The sequence below is a fragment of the Panthera tigris genome, chromosome B2 (assembly GCF_018350195.1).
Source record: "Panthera tigris isolate Pti1 chromosome B2, P.tigris_Pti1_mat1.1, whole genome shotgun sequence".
Classification (NCBI taxonomy): domain Eukaryota; kingdom Metazoa; phylum Chordata; class Mammalia; order Carnivora; family Felidae; genus Panthera; species Panthera tigris.
This window is the reverse complement of record NC_056664.1, coordinates 97,339,881-97,341,504: the sequence shown is the minus strand read 5'-3', so window position 1 is coordinate 97,341,504 and position 1,624 is coordinate 97,339,881. Positions and strand designations below refer to the sequence as shown.

At 37.9% G+C, this 1,624-nt stretch overlaps 1 protein-coding gene across 1 annotated transcript; it reads right to left on the bottom strand.

The window, feature by feature from the left end:
- Positions 1-281: 281 nt before the first annotated feature.
- Positions 282-1,624, bottom strand: LOC102964414 (chromobox protein homolog 3-like). Its single transcript, XM_007078747.2, has 2 exons — positions 566-1,624; positions 282-364 (listed from the first exon to the last, which is right to left on the bottom strand). Exons 1-2 carry the CDS (start codon positions 1,023-1,025, stop codon positions 282-284), a joined length of 543 nt encoding a protein of 180 aa, XP_007078809.1. The 5' UTR covers positions 1,026-1,624.

The window sequence follows — 1,624 nt, the reverse complement described above, 5'->3', positions numbered from 1 at the left end:
TATGTATACACTCACACACACAAAAAAAAAAACCCAAATAAACAAAAAGCCCAGAATGGTCCTTAGGCATGTAGGAATTAAACACAAATTCTGGTTGAGTACCAACTATGAAGATTTCCCCCAGCATTAAGAAAAGGTGCTCTCTAATGCAGGGGAATAATATACCATGGTCTCAAATATTCTTTTCTGATAAAGGAAGCAACTATAGAAAGCTTTTATTTATTCAAAGTAACCAGTGCTAGAGATGCAAAAAATCCCTAACAACTCCCCCAAATGATATATCATTGAGCTTCATCTTCTAGACAAGAATGACAAGTTAATCTCTCTTCATAAAAAAGAATTACAATTTGGGGTGCCTGGGTGGCTCAGTCGTTTAAGCGTGGACTCTTGATTTTGACTTGGGTCATGATCCCACAGTTCGTGAGATCAAGCCCTGCGTTGGGCTCTGCACTGATAGTGAGGGGCCTGCTTGGGATTCCCTCTCTGCTCTTCCCCCACTCGTTCTCTCTCTGTCTCAAAAGAAATGAACTTTAAAATAAAGAACACGCAATTATAATTTGAAGACGCTTCATAGTTGCCTCCTTTGCCAATGCCGACTCTGCCTCTTCTGAACTTTTCCATTTCATGAGAAATGTGAATTCTCCACTGCTGTCTGCAGCACCAATTATTTGTTCAGGATCAAGACCTCTGGCAAAGCCTGTTGGTTTATCAGCAGCATCTCTTTTCTTCTTGGATTTGCCATCATCAGATTCGCTGTCGGATAAAGAGTCTTTTTTTGTACCGTCCTTTTCTTTACCAGCTTTTTGAGAATTAGGAAATGCTTCAATTAACTCTGGACGATCTAAAGTTTCTTCAAGCTCCCAAGTATTGTCAACATCTGTAAATCCCTTCCACTTCAGGAAATACTCTGTCTTCCCATTTACTACTTTCTCCACCACAAATTCTTCCGGCTCTGCCTCTTCTACTTTACTCCTTCCTTTCTGTTTCTTTCCCACTTTTTGCAATGTAGTTGTATTAGAGGCCATTTTTTATTGCAGGCGTTCAGGGCTATTTTTCACCACCTCTAGGCTGCTTCAGGTCTCAGGTCTGCAGCGTCGCTGGCCCTGTGCTCCTCAAACTCCAGCCACATCCTTTCTTTTGGCCTTTTAAAGATATCATTTCATTATTTTTTGGCTTCCATTGTTTTTATTGAAAATTTGGCTGTCTTATTTTGTGCCCCTGAACAAAATGTGTTTTATTATTTTTTTATACTAACTGCATTTATAGTTTTTGTCTTTAGTTGTTTGTTACCTATTTTACAATGATGGGTCTAGTAGTAACTTTCTTTGTATTTATCTGTGCCTCTATGTCTTTTATCAGTTTTTAAATCCTTAGATTATTTGCTCTTCAAATATTGTTTATGCTACACAGTCTCTCTCCTTTTCTTCTAGGACTCTAATTACACAAATGTCTACACCGAACCCCATATATCTCCCAGTCTTTCTTTTTGGTATTTCTTAAAAATTTTATCCTGCTGTAATTGTAGTGAAGTCCACATATTTTTTTCTAGTCTATATTCAAGTTCATGAATCATCTCTTCAGTTGAGTCTAATCTGCTTTGAAATCTTTCCTCTGAGTTCTTAAT

Coding starts and splice junctions, on each gene's coding strand:
- LOC102964414 (XM_007078747.2), bottom strand. CDS start 1,025: ATGGCCTCTAATACAACTACATTGCAAAAAGTGGGAAAGAAACAGAAA. Junction 365..565: donor AAAGGAGGCAACTATGAAGC/GTCTTCAAATTA, acceptor TAAACGACTGAG/CCACCCAGGCACCCCAAATT.